The sequence below is a fragment of the Nymphaea colorata genome, chromosome 1, assembly GCF_008831285.2.
Source record: "Nymphaea colorata isolate Beijing-Zhang1983 chromosome 1, ASM883128v2, whole genome shotgun sequence".
NCBI classification, from domain to species: domain Eukaryota; kingdom Viridiplantae; phylum Streptophyta; class Magnoliopsida; order Nymphaeales; family Nymphaeaceae; genus Nymphaea; species Nymphaea colorata.
In genome coordinates, this window is record NC_045138.2 from 3,226,672 (window position 1) to 3,249,250 (window position 22,579).

Here is a 22,579-nt window from a genome sequence, read left to right on the forward strand (position 1 = left end):
ATGAATGAATGTCTCGATGAATCTTACTTTCTTTTTGTTTGTTTGGCTTGTTCTTTTTCCTTACACATCTTGTTTGATCAGAACACGATCACCATGCTTCCTCTTGTTATACATTCTCGGTCTTCGCATCTTTGTTACATAGGTATAAGCACGTAAATTTATGGGTTGTTTCTTGTTTGGTGTAGTTTTTGTAAGGTCCGAGATGTCGCTTGCTTGGATGCATGAATTTTACGAAAGAATTAGACTTTTGCTTGCTTGCCTTCTTCCGCCTTCCATCTCATTTGTGGGGTTTCGAGTTTTTAGAATGTGTTAATGGTATTTGTTTACATCATATTTCAATTTCTACCCACATAAAATTTGAGGAGAACCAATAAAACAACAATTTCTAATAGTGAGGAAAAAAGTCTCTCTTATTTTTTACTCTGTGTTACACAGTTAAATTCACCCTGCAAAAAAACTACAATATGCATCAAACATAGTTAATTTTACCCTGCAAAAAACTTTCATGCAATCAAACAGAACCTCAAATCGAAAGAGAGTTAAATTTCATCATATATTTTTTTCTAAAAAAATTTACTGTTGTAAATTTACTATGTTAAATTATTCATTGCAATCAAACATGGCCTAAGTGAACTGTAAAGAATAATAAGTATCAATGTCTAAAGCATCCTATGCAATAATGTGAAAAGTAAAAAAAAAGAAAGAACAAGCAAATAAAGAAGGAGGGGAATGAAAGGAAAACAAAATGTCAGCCTTTTAATGTGTCTGCAACATTAATTTATACAAATATCGTTATAGTTTTAGTTTAAGTTACCTTTGTGAAAAAATTGATATTTTTATTGTCAAAATCTTGATGTTATAAACGCTCTTCATTTTTTGTATGTCAAATTTTGGCGTTATAGAAGCTGTTTTAGTTGTTACAAGAATATTACTAAAGTAAAAAATATAACTTAATATATAGTTCTCACCAAATCACTCTTAAGATTATAAAAGGTTAAATTACAAAAAAAATTAATTTAATAATTAATTACCATAGAACACACACACATATATAATATATATATATGTATATATATATATACCTTCAACCGAGTCTCATATAAAATATTTCAACCTTCGACCGGGTCTGTATATAAAATATTTCAACCTTCAACCGAGTCTGGAAGCTCGGGCTTGAAAGTTAAAATGCATGTTTATTTGAAAGCTATATTTCTTATAACGATTGGGTGGGAGGAGGGCGCGGAGAAATACTTGCTTTTTTCCGAGTGACCGGAAAGCTGCCGGAGGCGGAACGAAGTTGGGGCAGCGATGATCGGAGTTCGCGATTCGAAGGCGTTGCTGTCTCTGCTGGCAGGGGTGGAGCGTCCTTTCCGCGACGTGGCGGCGGATTTTGGTTCCGTGTTCTCGCCGGAGAGCCGTTTTCATGTCTGCTGCAGCCTCGCCATACTCCTTGAGGTACCATTTTCTCTCCCTTCGCATGTTTTTCGTGTGTTGGGTTTAGAGTATCCCTCCAATTTCTCGATTGCTGGGGTCCTTTTCCCGTATAGGGAACGATAAGATGCAGTTACTGTGTCGCTCCTAATTGGGCACTTGAATGCGCTTCCTCACCCATTACAAATTGGTGCAACTCGGGGCGATTTCTTTCACCCTGAATTATAGATGCGATGTCTAGAGGCATTCTGTTTTGTCTGGATAAGTAGGCGAGGGCTTGGTGCTCCTCTTTTCCCGCCTCCCCGAATTCTTGCAATCGATTTTATTTCTCCCCTAGTTGTTTGCCTTTCTTTGAATACAAAGTCTGTAGTGAAGCTGGATACAAACAAAATCACAAACTATTGGGAAATATATCGTGACAGAAAACATGTATGCACATGAGAACTGCATTGTACACTATTGTTCTTGATTCACGTTCTCTAGGTTAAGTCCTATAACGAGCGAAACCATCTTTTGGTGTTGCTGAGACATGCGCCTAAGGAGAAAATCACTCATCGCTTATGATTTCTTTCGGTGTTTTTCTTTCCTCTTTATTCTTCGGCTGCAATGCCGGATTTTGTTCACTGAGGGCTAGGGCTGGGAAACGGGCTGAATAAGTCCGTGCTCAGTTAATTTGTTTGAGTAGCTTGAATTCTGGTCATATTGGTCGTGGGTTGAACCTTTGTCATTTGCTATCTGACATGACGTGGCTTGTCCTATGAACTGTTTGATTAACATACAGGCCGACACTATATTCGAAACAGAGATTGGGGTTGCTAGTGCAATTGATGGATCAGGAGGTCGTATAAAATCAATTTAGTATTGGAATCCAAGGTTGTCTTTTTGTTTTATTGTTATATATTTTTAAAAGTATACGTGAATAAGAATTAAGTCGACTTAACAAGTAGAAGCATATATTGGTCGGCGACATGTAACAAAATGCATAATGTTGTTTCTCACATACACATATTATGCGAGCATGTCATGAGCTGATTGGTTCAAACCATGAGCTATATGGTTTCATTCTGATCCCTACTTGACTCTTCATATCCAAACACATATTATTTTGATGAAATATGTAAACATTGGAGAGTTTTCCCCTCGTAAGGTGCATCTAAGTCTTCTTTTGGAGCTTCAAAGGGAGTTGGAGAAAGATGTCTAGAAATATCAAAGGGAGAAGGGGGCAGACATTATTTTTTAATCAGAATTTTGGCCTGGTGATAGAGCTTTTCTGAAACATCTGAAACACATAAAAAAAAATTTTGGAATGTAATTTTTGTTTTTTAAATTTCAGCAGGCTTGGCCCCTTCGTTTGGCATGTGTATGTAAGGGCATTTGCACTCATTCTTCTTTCCCCCTCTATGCATACTGCTACATATGCATGTTGGTAATAGAAGTATTATGGCACATTCACTTTTGCCAGGAGCTGACTGCTTGGAAACCATAGCTGTCAACTTTCGAAGTTATTATTGACATGTGTATCCTGTAATTGAGCCTCTTTCTTGTTGTTTTGAACAAAATGACTATTAATCTAATGATGTGCACATCGTCAAAGTTATAAAAATTTATGCAGCTCAAGTGTTAAAGTGCAAAGCAGAGGTACCGTTATCTCATCATTCTCTCTCTAGACACCATCTCACGTCATTTGCTAATTGCTAACATTGATAGTTGCACTGACATGAGATAATTCATTTTCTTATTGTAATTAAAAGGTTGTAGGAGGGACAAAAAGAGTGTTACACAACCCGCCTTCATTACAGTAAAACTGTAACTTGTTTTGTCACTGTTTTAGTTTTCTTACTGGAACTAACAAATTGCAAGTAACAACGATGAAATGTCTCTTTTGCTGCTAATAGGTGTGATCCTGCTGTAGTGTCAAAGCAGTGCATGCTCTAACTCAGGATGCAGAGCTCATATAGTGTATATGTTCAGTTATAGCCGACGACTGGTTAGATTAAATATATATAGTGGCATCAATCAATGCTTTTATGTTTGGAACCCCCGAACATGGTGTAGTTTTGTTTTTTGCATTGGATCTAATCAAATTGGCATCTTTTTATGTTTACTGTCTTAATTTATAAAAGAATGCTGATGATTGTATTAATTTTCTGCCCAATACAGGATAAAAAGATGTTGAAGACTGCAGAGCGTTTGGTTGCATTTGTAATTCTCCAGCAAGCTTATGCTGGACAACCACCCAGTTCAAATCCTTTCTTGTCCACTCTCATCAGCGTAAGGAAGCTTGTTTTGTTTTATGGCTGCTAAAATAATAGGAAAAACATATTGCATGTCCCAGTTGTTTATAAATTTTATGAATGCTTTAAGTTCTTTCTGTTATAAAAGTGCATATATATTTCACAGATTGCAGGTAGTGATTCTGCTGAAAAAGCTGAGAGGGCTTTCATCTTGAAGTTGCTTGGGCCTGAATGTGTGGAGGTACCCTACAGAGCATCACAAAAACTTGTGTAGTGGTTATTTATTATAGATGTATTTATTATTTGTATGTTTATCTTTGAACTTGATATGGCAATCAGCAGTATTTTAGAAATTTTACAAACTATTCTGGTTGATGACAAAGGTACGAGTCACATGCTTGGAGCTTCAATCTGTAAGTTACTTGTGTGATGCTTCTCAAATGTGAAGCTTGCAATTAAAGTGTCATTATTTAGTTGAAGTGACATCATTGAGATGATCCATTTGTAGCTTACACAGCATATTTATATCTTAAATTAACATACCGTTCCCCTTTTTTCTGATCTAGTGGACTGTTGTTGTTGTTGTTATATTATTGTAGCAGCCCATTGCTGAAATGATATTGGGCTGATAAGGTTTTGAAAAAGTACCTTTTCTGTTTTCTGATTATTTGAGCTTGCTTTTACTAATTTTAAAGAGGACAAGTAGGAAATAAGCCAATATGAGCTGATGCTTATTGGCCAGTTCGCTGTACCTATCAGAACCAATAGGTGCTGTCAATACCAAAAATGTTGTACCAGTTTGGGGTTGGGTGCGTGGTTTTTTTTTTTTTTTTGGGGGGGGGGGGGGGGGGTGGTGGTGGTGAGGAGTTACTTTTGTGAACAATATGATTGCAATTTTTTAGGTTACCCGAATGTATCAATATATTCAGATTGGTAGGTTCTAATTTTAAGGTAAGAGAGTTTATTTGGCATGCCATGGTCTACCTTGGAAATGATCTTCTATGCTTAACTGTTGCTAAGAAAATTTGGAGGCCAAGATGAGATGGTGATTTTTGATTGACGATAAATGTCTTAATGGTAGCATATCTGGCAACACTGCATCGTAATCCTTTGAACATGATGTTCCTATTTTACATGGATATGGCTGCACTACAGAAATGACCAAATCTTTTGAAGTCTGTATGCACACAAAGACAAGTGGTAGAAATAGTGGATCATTTTTTGTGACATAGCTATTACCACTCATTGTCTATAAAAGTGCTGAAAAGTTTAACTTGCTGGGAAGTATTAGGTACAAAAGTAACTTTAGTCCTGTAAAAATATTTTCATATTTCAATCCTCACCTGAATATTGCTTTAGAGTTCAGAAGCTTTTTTTTTTTTCCCAGCATGAGATATCATTTGTATAAACTACAAAGCATGCTGCTTTAAGAACAATCATTTGTCAATAGGTCATACTTGAAAAGGAAAAAGTGGTACAAATTCTATATCACATGGGTGCTGGTGAGGACTTAGTTTCGAAGCAATTTCAGAAAGCTTGGTTGCAGGACTGAAATTATTCATTCATGGTCAATATGTTCATAAAAAAAGGCAGACCTTGAAAACATTCATCCTTTAAGTATTTGGTGAAATGTAATAATAATATAATTCTTTGAACAAAATATTATTAACCTTTTTTAAGACGAGACCGGACTCTGTCAAAGCTAACTGAGTCTGTACTTGGACAAAAATAGGCAGAAGTGTAGATCACACTGGACACATTTTTGATGTCTAGGGCCTAGGCTGTGTCCATGGCACACAGCCATGGCTTGAATGTTGCAAGTACAAGATAAATGCATCCTATGTAGTCAAGTGCTGTGGCTGTCCCCTTCTTTAGGTTATCTAAAAGGGAAACTTTTCTCAACTTTAATTGAGAATTTGAGTACATCTCTTCACTTTTTTTTTTGAAAATTATTTTTAAGGCATTTCAATTCATTTTCTTCAGCTTCTTTTGACTTTTGAGTGTCAACTAGACCCAATTAGGCTTTTTAGAGTTCACGTTGCGAGCACATCAACTAGCACTTTTTACTACTTGGAGTTTAATACCCTTTCAGTCATGTCTGTGGGACATCGTATTAATGTGTCTGGAGTAAAAGGTAATATAAATTTTTAAATTTCATCTAAACGTGGATTCCTCTCTCTCTCTCTCTGTGTAAATGTGTTGATGAGAGCTAAAAAGGGCTGTAGCTCATACATGATATTTTGGTGGTAAGTGTAGCGTTTTTCTTAGCCTTTTGGAGTGGGAGGAGAGTGATCTTTCAGTGATGATGTTTTCTATATTTCTATGATGAGCTCAAGGGCAACCATGATTTCTAGTTGTGTTTCATTGACATGTCAATGCCCTGACAAGCCCAAACAAGTACACTGATCTAAAAGCTTCCTGCTTACAAGCCAAGTGTTGCTATAATGGATCACAAGTGTCTATCCCCTACTCAGCACTATCACAAGCCCCTTTTTTTTTTCCTGTAGTAGGCAATGATGTGGGTTTCTCAGGCATTATTTTTATCTGCATTCTCTACCATAGACTTCAGCCTTTGACTCTTTTATGAGGAAGATGGTGTGAGGGAGGCTCAGTGGTTTGTTAGGAAACTGGGATTAATTTTCAATCCTTAATATTATTGATATATCAGGTTTTAACTTTCAACTGATTAGAAACAACAGTGGTTCTGGATATGAAGTTAGTTTGATGAAAAATATTTAATTTCAGCTTTCAACCTAAAATCATCAAAATAGCAATTATTATTTTCCGATTGCTTCAAAAATTAAAAAGAAAAAGTGCACTTCTGTGAAGCTGAGTTTATAGTTTCCATGGTGTTGCAACTTTTCAGAACACTTGGTCGTGCATACTAGGTGAAATAATGCAGATATGTTTCTAAAAGTTGGCCTTGATTTTGTCATTTAGATACTCATTGATACAACTTTGCATGATCAGGAATGATAAAGCAGTTATGGAAACAAAGGAAATTCATAGACAGGAAATGCCCATATTAATGGATATTTTTGCATAGGGAATGATAGTTTATTATCACCATTAATTTTAAACATGTACAAATGAGGATATATGCTGCTACTTCAGATGAAATTCTTGAATGATGCCAGAAATTGGAAAATGACTTCACTTTTTTTGAGGTGTATCTCCAAATAGACTTCATGGATAATTCTCCAATAATTAGTCTAAGACAGAGCAATGCTTTTTGAGCATAGCTACAAGATCGGGAATTGGAAATTTAAAGGAGCAAGTTAATAAAAGACAGGCATAATTGATTTCAGAATAGGCAATAAGCGGGCAGCATCATACAGAACTATTTAGGAACTGATATGCTACATCATGTGAAATATTAACAAATTAATAGAGATAACCAAAACACTTGGACAATGGGTGCTGAAATTTAATTAATCATTAATCATATCCAAGACCAACTTAAAATAAAATGACAGATCCCATATTCCCACGGACCGAGGGCGTGTCTAGAAATTGGGATCCTTGATGTATTTTGTTATTGATTCATAGAAATTGGGATTTTTTACCTACACTAAGTAATTCCAGTTGCTATGCTTCTAGGATGTATGAACCAACATATATTTGTAATGACTGGAAAATGAATAAAATTTGGGTAGCATTGTCAACTGCGCTTCTACACATGATAATATACGGTTTCATGCACTCAACAAGAGCCTAAAGGATGTGTTAGCTTTGGCACAACATAATTCAGTTTTGAAAAGATTACCCTATTTGATTATGCCATCTAGACACTTATTTATGATTGATATCCAAACCTTCCTCCTCTGCGGTTCTGCCTATTTTATGAAAGACCTGATGTTGTGGCTGGAGTTGTCTACATTTTTCGGTTGATATTTGTCTAGAGTCTGCACTCCACTCTCTCTGTTCTTTTTATATGTCTTATTTGGAGATGAGGCACCTTATAATATATGAAAACTTTATGTTTACCTATTATTTGATTTTAAGTTGATGAAAGTTGCTCCTCTATTCTTTCTTCATTGACATTATTTTGACTGGACATGCAGATCCTTAAACAGTCAGCTGTGGATTTTATTAAAGGATTTGACCCCTTGTCTCATGTAAGTTCTCTGTTCTTCTTGATGCTTGACCTGGTCGCTTATGGACCTTTATCCAGGATCTTTAACAGGGTGGAGATGTGTCAGTTAAAAGAGATGCATAGCATATAAGGGATCTTTTCCCCCCTAAGGAATAGAATATTTAAGACATTAGATTCATTGTATGATAATAACCTGTTTGGTTGCATGTCTGCTTTTCCGTCAATTAAAATATTACAAGCCTGAGTTGTACAGTAAAAATGTCTGTAGATATGAATAGTCTTGAGAGACACTGCTGGAATGCACAAGAAGGAAAAAATTTGTACTAGTTTGGTTTATATTGTAATGGGTGCTTTGTCAGAGTTTTTCAACTGCATATTAAAATTATTTTGAGGTTAGTGAATAGAACCTCTCAAGATGTATGCCAAGGCTATGCAACCAAAGCTCTCTTAGGCTCTCTGGGGTGTCTTGGTAAACCTAGGTTTAGTGGTTATTGATGGCTCGGAGACTATTGCACCTTCACCTAATGTGCCTAGGTTAACATGGAGTTAGGGACACAAAAGTAGTTGAGATCCTTGTCTCTTCTTTTTTTCTTCCCCCTTTTCCCTTTCTGCTTGCACTCTTTTCTTCCTTTTTCTAAACTATTTCTTTTTCGTTGTTTGTTAGGAGACCTTTCCTTGCATTTGCATTCCTTCTTCTTGCTTTTTCCTTGCCTTATCTTTTCATCCTTTTCCTTTTTCAATATGGTGTTGTATTTTTTTCTACTGCTATTAGATTTTAATGGTTTCATGTTTCTTAGTTCGTAAAGGAGAAAATAAGAATAAAACCAATTTTACATCTTAGTTTGTTTTCACATTAAGTCAAGCTAATTCATTCTTTATGTGAAATATATTTTTTACAAAGAAAGTATGAGAATCTTGGCTTTAAGTTCTTCAAGCCAAACACAAGCCTTTTTTTCTAGAATGGCATCTTAACTCTAAACTTTAAATCAAGCACTCCAAACAAGTGTTGGACAGCACCTATAGAATATAACATATTCTGTTTGTATTTCACAAGAGACAAAGAAAATATAACATATTCTGTTTGTATTTCGCAAGAGACAAAGACTATAGTAGTTGAATCAGTGGAAGAGCTTATGCTGTTGGAGTTTGATGTACTGAGAGTAAGTCAGTTGAACAGCTTTTTACTGGCCAATAAAAGTTCAAGAAGCTTGGCTTGTTTCCTGACCCCAGTCTTTACCTAAGCAAGAGTGTAAAGTGTAAACCCCATTTATTCACATATAGAATAGAGCAACAAATATTACAATATTTTCAAAAGTATTGGGATATTAACGAGAAAAATGAGAAGAACAAAGAACAGTGACAACTCTTGTTTTGTGAAAAACAGGAAAAATAAATTTATTGCATTTTTTTTTCACATTTTTTTGTGTTTTTCCCCATACTTTCTCCTTTTAAGGTTAATGACATCAATGGATTTACCTTTAAACTTAAATTAAATTATTATTCATCATTCTTACCTAATTTTTATTTTTTTTCATTTTGCAAAAGTTTGTCGAAATTCTCCTGTGATAAACAACTTTACCGAAAAATACCCAAGAAAATCTTTGCAGTTAAAAACCCTAGAACGATATTTGTGGCTGTGACATAAAAAAATTGAAATGATTATTGTGGAGGTCGTCACATCAGGAGAAGATGTTATAGAATGTGTGTTGAGTTTTATTGTCATCATGCATTCTGGTTAATTTGTTGTTATAAGTTGATAGTACGTTGTTTTCTAGTTGAGAAAAGTGTCAGTTTGTTGTTAATTTTGATATTTAATAGTGCTTTTTGTTGCTTTTTTTGAGGCTCTTAGTGTTCCTAATTCCACCCAATTTCTAGGCTCAACTGACTGCCTAGGCTGCACTTAGCACTTTTGACTGCATAATATTAAGGAGGAAGAATTTCTAGGTTGACGGCTTTAAATAAATTTATCTATTTATTAGTTATTTTCCAATTTTCCAGTTCACTGCACAGGTTTGCCATCACTGATGCATTGTTTTTATGTTCAGATCTTCTGTTATTTTTGGTGGCAGCTTAGCTTTTGTTTAACCAATCACTAATGCAGCTCTTTCTTTGCCATTAGGTCTACCTGCAGCAGGAACAGTTGCAAAGACAATATTCTGTTGATTCTTCTCTGGAACCATATACATCATTGTTCAAATCTTCTGCTGTTAAAAATGTAATATCAGACCCTGAAATCCCACGAGGATGTGATGCAGATTCATCAGAGTAATGCTTCATACTAGTTACAAATTCTTTTACATGCTGTTAATTTCGTAGCCAGCTGCATGTCATTCGCATACTTGGCATGTATTTTATGTTGTTTCTTGCTTGTGTATATGGAGACAAAAGCACATAAATCTAGCACATCAACATGCTTGAGGCTTTTTTTCTCTTCTTTCTGATAGAATAATAATTTATTGTTAACAAAGTGAACCTTTTTACAGTGGGTTGGCACATTCTGTCATTACTTTTATTTTACGTGATTAGTGTATTAGTCAGTCATTGCTCTACCATTCACATTCCAGGTTTGAGTTGTCGAATGGTGAAGCTAAACAAAAGGTTGGTTCTGGGACTAGGGACATGGCTGTTACCGGCCTATTGCAGAATTTATCACTGGAAGGATTATCTGCTCCATGGTTCAGGCCCCGGCCGCCAAGGCTTCCTATACTTGATGGAGAGGCAGGTTTTCTTTTTTTGCTGAATATACATATATGGGCACAATTAGTACTTAGATATAGAGGTTTAACCCTTGCTTCTTTTGTTGGTTTCTTACAGCTTGCTTGGTTAAACCCTGAGAACAACCATGAGCTGCTGTGGGATAAAGATATGTGTGCTGATACTAGTCAGGGTCTTGTTGTGAGGGATCTAATGGCAAAGGCCCTTAAGGGAGCACTTTCCCCTACTCAGCATGAGGTATTCTATGTTAAAATGATTCTCTGTTTGGTAGTATTTTTTTTATTTCAGCTTAATTAACAAGACAGTCACTTAGACATTTACTATGACGATATGAGTGTGTCCTCAATGTCTCCATTCGTGCAGATTCAGAATTATTTATCTTAAGCTAGCAAGTGAAAGTGGTAGGATTATGAGGCTTGAGGGGGAAGATGGTACTGGGTGTAAAAGTGAGGTTCCTCTTGGTATATGTCCTCTGTTTCTCAAGTACTTGTGCAAGTGACTGTTGGGGTTTGCATTGGAAAACTAAGGTAGTAGCAGTTGAAATTCCAAACCTGCTCTTGAAAGGAAACAAGGGAAGAGCATGTAACAAAGCATACAATGTGGAGGTAGAAAATCTAAGTCACATTGAAATTGACCAGAATAATTCAAGTTAGTCCTCTTTATTGGGCTATACAGACTACCAGGACAAGGAACAAAAGAAGTCTAACATGGCATTGACTCACGATACCAAGGGATCCTAACTCTGTGAAAGACATGTTACCAGATAGATAACTTATGCATCATCCATAACCACAACTCTTACTATTTCCAGTATTTCGAACTTAGAAATAAACATGAACCAATTATGAATTTGTAAAAGAAGAAAACAAAATTAACTGGTTGTTTATCGTACAATGAAAAAATTGACCATTTTGACATTTCATGGTAGCATACACTTGGTTCTTGAGATAGATTTTTCATTAGTCTAATGTATCAAATTCTTGTGACATTTACAAGGAAGTAGCTGTTTCAATTCTAAAGAGGGTTTCAGATGAAATAGACGCAAAACAAGAAGAGCCTTGGGTTGCTTATGTGGAGCGTTACCTAAGTGGAGATTCACCACAGCCTACCTGATAAAAGAAATTTCTTAGGTTGTTGGAAACAGTGTGTGATTTGTTGCTGAGAAAGGATACAAAATAAAAATTAGTATGGGGATCATCTCTTGAGCTCCTCTTGAACTCAGCAGAGGGAGAAGGAACATTACTTGAGACAGAGTCAGCGGTCACTGCATGGGTGATGATGAAACACAAGTTTGAATATGTACACTACTGAAATGCATGTAAAGAAACACTGCTGAGATACTTTTAGTTTTAGTAAACCCAACTCTCCGAAGAAAAAGCACTACTCCAAATAAGGCAGTGTATCAGAAAAACATGAAAAGGAATTATCGTGGTGCACCTGATATGTTGTTCCAATTTGCTATTTTACTTCTTTAATATTTCCCTCATTATTTGGTTGTTTCGATACAACATACCCATGTTTTCCATTAGGTTGCGTTTGGTTCCCCATGAACCTCAGATTCGAGGGAATCTCAAATCCATGATAGCTGAAAGCCACAGTGGTATCAAACTGTGGATTTCAGCATCTAACCCTAATGTGTTTTTGAATTCGGATGGGTGCAAGGGGTCCTTTTTTTTTTTTTTTTTTGGGCCGGGGTGGGTGGGGGGCGGGGGAGGGGGCAAACACAACCTTAGTGCCTTGTTCCTTGCATTACACATGGTACATGTCAATGTGTATGTATGGTTTTCACTATATTGTTCTCGGGCTCTTATCAGTAGTGTTAATCAAGATGTTTGTTTTAATCCAAAAGACCTCAATACAAAAAAAAAAAGCATACAAAAGAATAGAAAAATTGTGACGATTTAAGTTGTCTACTAATTTTATCACAATAATATTGATTACAATTCAAGAACTTTCTTCTGAAAAGGGAAAACAGGGAATAAAATGAAGGAACACCATTTTTCTTGTAAATATCACCGTTGTTGCTACTTCTTTGTCATTTTTCATTATGTACCTTTTTCTTGCATTGAAAATGGCGATATTTGTGTGACCATTGAGTTTATATTTACATGCATGTCTTGTTGCCTTTGGGTTTGGAGCTCTAGTTGTAACTCATCTTTCCTCCATTGAAGAACCTAAGAATCAACATGAGATTCATGTTTTCATAATATGTCATAGGTCTTGTCAGGGCTTAGATGTAAAAAGTGTAAATCAGTCCCAATCTTGAGAGTGCAAATGCTTCAAGAGATGCACTCTTGAAGATTCCAACACCTTCAATAGGTAATGTACAACCAAACCCCAAACTTGAGGAGAAGATAAATATATTAATCTCAAGAGAAGAGAACACAAGAGAGGCCTAAAAGCCTTAACAAAACAAGGGACAACAGTCCCTTATTTATAGTACAATGAAAGGGAGAGAAGAAGGAGGAGTTGGCTGTTGGGCCAGCTCCAACGGCTAGAAATCTAGCCGTTGGAAGCTGGCCCAACAGCTAGTTCCCCTTTACAAAATAAGAAAAAGTAAAAATAGAAAAAGAAAAGAAATAAAAAGGTACATAAAAAAGAAAAAGAAACAAATAAAATAAAATACATAAACACCTATGCATACATAGATATTCATATATACAAATCATACATGAAACTAGATGTATGACAGTATATATGAAATATACATATGTATACTTACATAATGTCTAATCTTTAAATTCTAACAAAAAGACCTAGAGCACTGTTTGCTTGAGTTATCACTTAGCATTTAGAGAACATGATATTGTATGTATTTCCGGGTTTTGTGCATATGGATAATATGTATGCTATCAGTTTTGTCAAAAAAAAAAAAAGGTTTTAAATATGAGTTATTGCTAGAGACTGTTGGACCTGTAAGGATAGAAAAGGAAATATATTTGTGTGAAGATAGAAGTTATGCATTTTTTTATGTTTGTTATGTACTCATATAATGTACCTCTGCCTATGTGTACCCTTGCAGCAATTGGTGATGGAGCTCGCAAACAATCCAAAGCTTGTATACCACTGTGGTTTAAGCCCTCGAAAGTTACCTGTATGTAACTTTTTGGACTATCTATTCCAGTTTTGTCATATCCTTCTGATCTTGACTGACGTTTCTATCAGGATCTTGTGGAAAACAATCCCCTTATCACAGTCGAAGTCCTCAGGAAGATGATGAACTCCCCTGAAATTTCAGAGTAAGAAGACTCATAATTTCATCATGATAAGATTATTTCATTTCATGGCTTTGTTAATCGGATTGCTGTTTCAGATACTTTCGGGTTCTTGTGACTATGGACATGAGCCTTCATTCTATGGAGGTTGTGAACAGACTTACTACGGCAGTTGATCTCCCAACAGATTTTTTACAGGCCTATATATCAAACTGTATACAATCGTGTGAAAACATTAAGGTTGGTTTTGTTCGCTGTAGCAATCTCATGTCAATTGTGACCTATGTTTATATTGTTCATCTCCTACCCACTATTTTCAGCTCAACTGTACCTAACTTTCAGTGATGTCATGCAGAGTAAATTTATTTGTGATAAAAGAAGAGTTTTTTTCCGTCTTACTTGTGTAGGTGGATTTTGGACAACTAAAACTAGTATCTAAAAAAGCTAAGTAAAAGGTGTGGAGAAATGTCGAATGGAAAGTGATATGAGTGGTCTCAAATGTTTTCAATAATTGTAGGGTCATTACTGTACTAGTTTTGGAAATGATTTATCAGGAGTAATTGTTGCAGAACAATATAGTGATTGATTTAGCAGCTATAAGAACATGCCAATATGGTTTAACAACCAGAAGCTTGGGTGTTATGTCATCGACTCGTTAGCAAATTTTAGTCAACCTTCACTGTTACCTTCAACTTCTGGTTTGGAAAAATATTTTATCTGCATATGCGTGTGTGTGGATCTATGGTTGATTTTGCTGCTATTTGCTATAACATCATCTGAAAAATGCAAGAAACACTAAGATCACCACTGCCTGACATGGATATTCCTTTCCTTTCCAGGATAAATATATGCAAAACAGATTAGTCAGACTGGTATGTGTCTTCCTGCAGAGCCTCATCCGGAACAGAATAATTAATGGTAATTTTAGTGATTGGTTGTATGTCCTTGTTGCTATACAGGCCGTGCAGTAGAGATGCTTATTTGACAATTTTGTTCTCCCAATGCAGTGAACGATCTTCTCATTGAAGTTCAAGCTTTCTGCATCGAGTTTTCACGGATTAGGGAAGCAGCAGGACTTTTCAGATTACTGAAGTCCATGGAATGAATGCCTCCTCCACGTTTTCTCTTGTCTAGTGCAGTAGATAACCATGTCCTTAAAATCGTTTGGATATAGATGGCATCTACATTTTCTGTTGCCTCTTTAATTTTTATTGATCTCATTTTATCATTTCTTGATGTATATGGACTTGAACAAAAAAAAATCACTAAAGGACATCTCTTCTGAAGATGTCTGAGTCTGATCTAGTTAGGTTGTAAAAAAACTGGCAGCATCAAAGATTATGTTATCAAAAAACATTCGGCGTAATTGTTTAAAGGAAGTTCTGTACTATCAGCTGTCTTCAAAGTGGTTCTTATTGCAGTTTTTTTAATATGTCGGCAAGATCGTTGATTATGATATATACACATGCACTAGACTGTCCTTTGCACAAGATCAGTTTCATGCTCATCATAAGCTGAATCTGGAATATCATAAGCTGAATCTGGAATAGCAGATGGTAAGGGAAAAATTTCATGGTATTGTTTGGTATAAAAGTGTCCAGTGAATCTGTCCCAAAGATTGAGCGAAATTTATAGAAAATTAGTTTGTGTGTGACGGATTCCTGGGACACTCACAGGGTGTGGGTGTCTTTGCTGCCAAACACCCCTAAGAGTGTTGAGTTTTGTTTCCCTGATGCTGCCGTTGAAACACACCCTAACTGTAAGAAATCTGCTATTTAGAATATTTTAAAAATCTTTATTGGACATGGATATGAATACAAGATTAAGTATCTCAGTGAAATCATAGCCGTAAGAAATCTACTGTTTCGAATATTTTAAATAACTTTATTGGACATGGATATAAATACAAGATTAAGTATCTCAGCGAAATCAAAATGTCAACTCATTCAGCTCATTTCCTCCTTAGACCTGAACGGCTACGGGATTAGGTGATGAGATGCAAGAGCTTTATTTAGAAGCTCGGTAAACGTTCACTGAAGATTTTTTATAAAAACAAGGAATTTGTCCAGAAGTCATTGAGGTTCAAAATGCATGTATGATCACTTTAACAAACGCCTATTTATGTTTTTGAAATGCTCACATAAGAGAAAAACCACTAGTTATAGTACATACGCTATAGTTACTGTATACAAAATGGCATCTTTACAATCCAAATAATTTATATATTTCACTTTTCCTTTATACTCAGACTAAGTTCTCACCGTTATTTTCTCGTGTTCTTTGGACATACATACACCAGACACACATAAATATTCTTGTGCTTAATCTGTTTAAACAATGTTATTATTCTTAATTAATTTTTTTGGCACGTGCAGCCTCTCAAGTAGAAAGAATGTATATGATGCGATTATATAGGAATCGACCCTTGTATCACCATAATCCTAGATTAGGCTGACGTTTGGAGCGTCGATTTATTTAATTTGACTGTCATAAAGGGAAAAAAGAAATTGGTAATTTCTTGAGCAAAATTTTAGAAACACAAGCATTCTTTAGGTTTTTTTTTTCTTCTTTAATATCAAAACTAGTTTACAGATTGCAAACTTTTGGAATCAATGCTTCATTTAACATATTAAGATTCTGAACATCTTTATCGACGGTTTCATCAGAACATCTAAAAAAAATGGAGTGATCTGATGCCTGGCATCGGTGACTCAACCATTAAGTTGGTAAAACTCCAGGTTTTACAACTCTCACCTCACAGCCTATGACTTATGCAAGGGAGTGAAACCAGAGAGTAACTGCAGGATTGTGGCAGTCATATGCTTGGTTTCATCTAGAACCAACTGTGCCAACCTATGTCACATGGGTGTAGGTGCGAGATGCAACATGTTAAAAAATTAGGTGTGAGTATATATATATATATATATTGAGAGAGAGAGAGAGAGAGAGAGAGAGGGCACAAAAAAATGAGTGAAGAAAAAAAAGGAAAAAAAGAAGATAGAGTGCGGTCAGCAGCACCGGACTTAGTCAAACCGAGTCGGGTGCCATGATGGGCCACACCCACATCCATGTCTAGGGCTGTACACGAGCCGAGTCGAGCCCGAGCTTGGCCAACTCGAGCTCGACTCGGCTCAAAGAGCTCGAGCTCGAGCTCGAACTCGAACTCGAGTCGAGTTCCCTAACACAAGCTCGAGCTCGACTCGACTATTATAGTCGAGCTCGAGCTCGACTCGACTATTATAGTCGAGCTCGAGCTCGACTCGACTATTATAGTCGAGCTCGAGCTCGACTCGACTATTATAGTCGAGCTCGAGCTCGACTCGACTATTATAGTCGAGCTCGAGCTCGACTTGTTTAACTCGTTTAGTTTAGGCATTGTCCCAGAGCGTCGGCAATGAGGTCGAGTCCTTCGCCGGTTTGGAGGTCGAGTTTGAAGGCGCGTGGTGGTGAGGGGAGCAGTGCCTGGAGGAGGGACGGCGGAGGATTGGTAGCACTGTGGTATGTGAAAGCTACGTCATACGGCTTTTCGGCGAGCTCTTGAAGCAGATGTTGGCCCAAGTAGCCTGTTCCCCCCACCAAGCTGCGAGGGTTTGAGGGAGAAGAGAGAGAGAGAAAGAGAGAAGAGAAGGGGCGAGGCTGCGAGGGTTTGAGGAGAGGGAGAGAGAGAGAGAAGGAGGGAGGCTGTGAGGGTTTGAGGGAGAACCCTATTTCTCCCTTGGTCTTCTTCACAGAGCCATAACCATGCGCTTTTTGGGCGCCTTCTTCTCCAAAAAAAAAATCAGACGCTTCTTTCTCCTTCTTCTTCTTCTTCTCTTCTGCAAAACAAAGTTAGAAATCATTGGGTTCTTGAGACCCTCTCTCGTTTGAGGGAGAGGGTTTCAGTTCTCTGATTTAGGGAGAGAGGGGGAGAGAGAGATAGAGAAGGAGAGAAGGAGAGAAGAGAAGGAACGAGGGTGTGAGGATTCCATGGTTGCAGAAGGAGGAAGAAAGTGAAGAGAGAGAAAAAAAAGACGAGAAATGAAATGCGCAAATAAATAAAAAAATAAATATCCTTTCTCGGGTTAAGCGAGCTTCCTTAACCGAACTAGTACTCGGCTTGATAAAATAAATGAGTTGAATGGACAACTCGAGCTCGGCTTGTTGAGTATAAAAGCTGGCTCGAATTCAAATTCGAGCCGAGCTTTAACGAGCCGAGTTCGAGTTACTCGGCTCGTTGTTCAGCCCGGTCCATGTCGGCGCGTGCGCGTCACCATGTTTGTTGCACCCGTGTGACTTAGATGCTGACTTTACTCTAGAGAATTGATGGGGGGAGAAGAGACATCACCTAAAGAAAGTATGGTCCTGTTATAACTTTTGCAAGCAGTTACATTGCTGCAATGACATGATAAGATCATGGCTTCAAGGATTCCATGAATATTTTGTTGCACCAACCTAAATATTTGATGTTGACATGACAGCATGTTTGGGAAATATATTAATGGGAATATGGGGCCCATATTGTTGCAGACAGTATCTTGATGAACCATACTGAAAGGTAGGCTTCCTCCATGAAAGGTCTGTTGGAAGGTTACCTGCCGACGTTTCAAGGGGAAGTTGGAAACAGAGCTAGGCTGGCAAACAGCAGGTATAAGTCAATTAGTTCACCAACCAACCAGGCCCCTCGCTGGGTACGGATCCAATGAGGTGTTTGGACATGGATCATCAAAGAAAAATTTGTCTGGACCCAGCCAGATTTAGTTTGTCTCCCTTTCATATCCAGCCATATTATGTGGCATGCTTGCTCATTCAAGTTTAGACATTTGATGTTAGAGTCTGAAATTCATTGTCACAAATATCGTTCTTGGAAAAAAAAAATATAGACAAGGTTGTTTTCAAGTTTTTTTGACAAAGTTGTTTTCTTTTTTCTTTTTGAGAAAACTATGAGACATGATCTTGGTAAAATTTCAAGAAATAAAAATCCTAAAAATTAGAGAAAATGAAATAAATGAGAAATTAAAAAAAGAGTGAAAAAATAATTAAAAATCACGAAAAAATCGGCGAGATATTCATTTTTTGCCAGGATTTTCAAAATCTCAGGATATTTTTCGTGATATTTTCTTTTTATTTGATAATCTCAAAACAATATTTGTGACATTGACCATGTAGATGGGTTCCTTTGATATTTCCGAATCGAGATCCTAATAGACCCAACAAAGTAGGTCCAGATGTGGGTATTCTATGGTACCATCATCCAACCGAACTGGTTGAATTGAAAAGGAAAAAGATGGATCTGATGCAAGGTCCACTGTCTTGAACTCAGACACAGGTCCAACCAGATCGGACCCACTTGCACCCCTTTTCTGACACACAACCTGCAGCTTTTAAGGGCAAAACTTGTTCAAAATAATAAGGTCTCCCTGACAATGCTGCTCATATCCAGAACCCATCACATGTTTAAGCATGGCAAAGAAGGTCCCACTGAATTAGATTCTCTCCCCCTTTGATGTACCGGACTTGTACTTAAGAGAAGAATTCACTTAAGTGGGAGTTGGTAATGGTACTTCATGTTACTCTTGCTCACCACCATTCAAAAGAAAACCCAAAATTCTGGATATCCTAAACGGGAAGTGGGATAAACCAAGATATTTCCACTAGAACTTTGAGTTTCTACTCTAGTGGAATTAACTTTGTTGACTTGCACTTAAGAGACAAATTCACTTAAGTGGGAGTTGGTAATGGTATTTCATGTTACTCTTTCTTGCCACCATTCAAAAGAAAACCCAAAATTCTGGATATCCTAAACGGGAAGTGGGATAAACCAAGATATTTTCACTAGAACTTTGAGTTTCTACTCTAATGGAATTAACTTTGTTGACTTGCACTTAAGAGACAAATTCACTTAAGTGGGAGTTGGTAATGGTATTTCATGTTACTCTTTCTTGCCACCATTCAAAAGAAAACCCAAAATTCTGGATATCCTAAACGGGAAGTGGGATAAACCAAGATATTTCCACTAGAACTTTGAGTTTCTACTCTAGTGGAATTAACTTTGTTGACTTGCACTTAAGAGACAAATTCACTTAAGTGGGAGTTGGTAATGGTACTTCATGTTACTCTTGCTTGCCACCATTCAAAAGAAAACCCAAAATTCTGGATAACCTAAATGGAAAGTGGGATAAACCAAGATATTCACACTAGAATTTTGAGTTTCTGCTCTGGTAGAATTAACTTTTCCGTGACTGTCATTGTCTCATGTTCATATATAGTCCAATTAAGAAGGTTAAGTTCTTGCAATCTTGGCACATGAAGGTGTCTGGTTATGTCATGTGGTGGGCATGGCGACATCGGCCATGTGCTTATGTCTTAAGGGTACGCTGATCCACGGCAAGTACGAAGCCCAGTCAGTCACCATCTCTGCACAACATTTCACTAACAAATAACAACTCAAACTGAGCAGAGCCTGTATTATCATATCAGTAATGCATGATTGAATCATGTCGTAGAGATAGAACTTGTCCCTCATAATGATCGCATGCTCCGGCATGTTCGCAGCAATATTAAAACGTAGATGACATCCAAAACAGTGGATGATCTTCTGAACATGATCATAAATTCCGCTGCTAACGAGTAATTTTCTGATGGAAGAAGCGAAGATTTTTTATAGACTTGAGCAGGCCATGGAGATATTAAAAATTTGCATTCTACGTTGGCCGTTTCATCACCATTGTCTTAATCTGTAACCTCCTTTTCAAACTGCAAGGGTTCTGCCTTCAAGAATCATGTTCGTTTTTCTTCTACCCATTAAAGCTATAAAAATGATCAGATTAGAACATGTTAAAATTATTCTTATTACTGTTGCTTTTTCAAGTTCTTCCTGGTTAGCAGGAGGTTCACAACCGCCACCCAGAAGAGAGGCAGCCGGAAGCCTCTCCCCACAAAATTTTCTTCGTTTTTAGGGTCCTGAGCTGCGTTGGAGACCTAAGTAAAGTACGGCACACCCATCAATGCATGTCAAGAGAGTAACACCATTGGGAATAGAACCGACGATGCAGGTTTCAAGCTCTTGCTGGTTCCGTTCTTTTCTTAGATTCCTTAGTTTGTTTCTTGTGAACTTGTCTTCTACAGGTGCCCTACCATGTGCTATAATGTGATGCCCAAAACGTCTTAAAATAACATCTTGCAATGTAGGCTCTCATTGGTAGTGTGTGACATCATGAACATGAGGTAAGCGCATGCATACATATAAAAATGAGACATTATTGTTCATAAAAGAAAGAGAGGAATCTTTTTATCCCCAACATGCTAGGATAAATTATGTGCAATTTGCTATGTGCTACCATCAAAACCAAAGAAAACCGGTGGGATAAACGTGCATGGTGGCAACAAAAAGAGGATTCCGATCATATGTAGCCAGTGGCGGAGCCACATAAAAGGCTGGTGTGGGCAATTGCCCACACCAGCTTCTCAATTTTCTTTCACTTTTCAACATTAAGATTGATAATATTTACTTTATTATACATGTAAGTGCCCCTTAAAGTATGACAACAAGTGAATTAGTGCCCCTCCAAGCAAATTTTTGGCTCTGCCACTGAATGTAGCTAGTATCTGATCTAACCGATCGGATTTAGAGGAACGTATGATAATATCTCAATCCCAATTTTTGCATGTAAGTAGTGATAAATATTCCCTTGCCCGTTGGATTTTAGAAAAGAAATCCATTTTTGGGGCTAGTTTTTTCTTACGAGTACATTTTTCTGATATTCTTAACATGAATCCCACTTTTCACTGAAACTGTTCAATAATGGTTTGAAATAAGGTTCGGTCAACATGAGCGGCAAAATTTTTCAACATTACTCTCTATTACTAAATTATATTCTTATATGTTTTAGCTAATATTTTTTCCTTAATTTATCAAAGTATACTTCAGCAGACCAAATGAGAAATCAGTAACAAAATTAGGTGACAAGGTCTCACCAAGAACAAAAAGCCAAGCAAAAGAAGAAACATGCAAAAGGAAAGAAAATTAAATGTAGAGGAGAGAAAGAACGGGGTAGCATTCATCTCCGAGTAAAGTTCTTTTGGGCTTTTTCAGATTCATTACCAGCAGCAATAGATAAGCAAAGAACACTAACGAAGAAACATTACCTGGGCATGAGCATGAAAGGGGTTGGAGAGAAGACTGGCTGGTACAGCGGTATGCAAATATTGGTACGGCGGTATGCTGTTGATACCTTTGGATCAGTTTTGGGTCCAAACTGATCCAAATCATATTCTTTTCTTATGTTCTAACCACACTTTTGTTAGTATATTTACTGTTTGATGAGATTATAAGTAGGCATTATGAAAGGAACTACTAAACACAATGATGTGATATATATATATATATATATATATATATATATATATATATATATATATATATATATATATATATATATATATATTATATTATAAAAGCTGTACCGGTACCCGTTTCCCGTACTGGGTACTTATATACTTAATTGCCAATAATGGTTGTAAAACTCGTATCACTTCGTACAGTTATCATGGTAATGGCAATATAATACGTCTTTATCAAATGGGTTAGATGCTCATGTAAATCGCAATCGCAATAGAAACAGGCACATTTAGAGGCATCCTACATGTCAAAATTTAAAAACTTTAATTCGTCATTTCCTCATAAAAAATTTCAGATTCCACTTTAAACTCTTATTTGATGGTTTTATATATAGTCGCGGTCCTCAACCACCCACCAGATGTAAATGCAGCCCAAAACATCACAAGTAGGAAGAATGGCGTCCTCGGAGCCTCATCTGGGTGGTAGATAACTTCTCAGTCACCTGAAATGACCAAAATCTTATATAAAATTTAGATTAATGGATTCATAATATCAATATTTTGCTCCTTTC

General features: G+C 36.8%; 1 protein-coding gene across 1 annotated transcript; it reads left to right on the plus strand.

The window, feature by feature from the left end:
• The first annotated feature begins 1,210 nt into the window (after positions 1-1,210).
• On the plus strand, positions 1,211-15,081 carry LOC116260628 (uncharacterized). Its single transcript, XM_031639078.1, has 12 exons — positions 1,211-1,455; positions 3,592-3,702; positions 3,832-3,906; positions 7,730-7,783; positions 9,881-10,026; positions 10,326-10,479; positions 10,576-10,713; positions 13,499-13,570; positions 13,642-13,715; positions 13,790-13,931; positions 14,531-14,609; positions 14,699-15,081. Exons 1-12 carry the CDS (start codon positions 1,309-1,311, stop codon positions 14,794-14,796), a joined length of 1,290 nt encoding a protein of 429 aa, XP_031494938.1. The 5' UTR covers positions 1,211-1,308; the 3' UTR covers positions 14,797-15,081.
• The last annotated feature ends 7,498 nt before the right edge of the window (positions 15,082-22,579 follow it).

Excerpts from the sequence above, each read along its gene's own strand:
- LOC116260628 (XM_031639078.1), top strand. The coding sequence starts at position 1,309 with ATGATCGGAGTTCGCGATTCGAAGGCGTTGCTGTCTCTGCTGGCAGGG. Across the intron at positions 3,703-3,831 it reads TCTTGTCCACTCTCATCAGC|ATTGCAGGTAGTGATTCTGC; the intron begins GTAAGGAAGCTT and ends TATATTTCACAG. Across the intron at positions 10,480-10,575 it reads TTCCTATACTTGATGGAGAG|CTTGCTTGGTTAAACCCTGA; the intron begins GCAGGTTTTCTT and ends GGTTTCTTACAG.